Source organism: Nestor notabilis, unplaced genomic scaffold (genome assembly GCF_000696875.1).
Source record: "Nestor notabilis isolate BGI_N333 unplaced genomic scaffold, ASM69687v1 scaffold25440, whole genome shotgun sequence".
Classification (NCBI taxonomy): Eukaryota; Metazoa; Chordata; class Aves; order Psittaciformes; family Psittacidae; genus Nestor; species Nestor notabilis.
The window spans coordinates 1-689 of record NW_009910133.1 but is presented as its reverse complement, the minus strand read 5'-3'; the positions used below and the strand labels follow the sequence as shown (position 1 = coordinate 689).

The 689-nt window shown below is 66.6% G+C and overlaps 1 protein-coding gene across 1 annotated transcript; it reads left to right on the top strand.

Moving 5' to 3' along the window:
• Window positions 1-70: 70 nt before the first annotated feature.
• On the top strand, window positions 71-661 carry LOC104413543 (transmembrane protein 54-like; the record flags this gene model as incomplete). The annotated part of the gene is made up of 2 exons (XM_010024567.1): window positions 71-212; window positions 420-661. Coding segments are annotated over 2 exons (384 nt in total), but the record flags the coding sequence as incomplete, so codon positions are not given.
• Window positions 662-689: the final 28 nt, after the last annotated feature.

Below are 689 nucleotides of genomic sequence, written 5' to 3'. Positions count from 1 at the left end.
CGGGTCGGGGGGGCCGGTCCCCCCCTCCCCCTCCTGCAGGGGGGGGGGGGTTTGCCCTGAGCACCACCAGCAGCCTCCTGCCTGCGCTGACCGTCACCATCGCGCTGACCCTGAGCAGCCGCGGCCGGGTGCTGCTGGCCCCCTGCACCGACACCGATGTCGCCTTCGCCCCGGTCTCCCGCGAGTGCCCTTTCGATCCCACCCGTGTCCACGTGAGTCCCCAGTGGGTGTTTGCACCGGGGGTGGGGAATTGATGCCCCGTGTCACAGAATCCCCCCCTGGTTTGGGTTGGAGGGACCTTAAAGCTCCTCCAGCCAGGGACACCTCACCCTAGACTATGTTGACCAAGGCTCTGTCCAACCTGGCCTTGAACACTGCCAGGGATGGGGCATTTACCACTTCTTTGCGTGTCCCCACAGAGCTCCGTGTTGTCCCCTGGGGCCACCTCCCTCCTGTTCGACTCGATGGAGGTTGTCTTCAGCACCCGCTGCCTCCTGCTCACCCTCCACCTCCTCTGCCTTGGCCGGGACGCACCAGAGGGAGGTGACTCCTGGTCCTGGGCTCGTGGCTCTGGGGTAGGACTAAGCCTCATTCTCATCGCTGCTGGTCTCCGTGCGGGGAGCCCCGACCCCGGGCAGGGCCTGGGCTTGCTGAGGCTGCAGTGTGGAAGCTGCCTGGCTCTGAGCGGT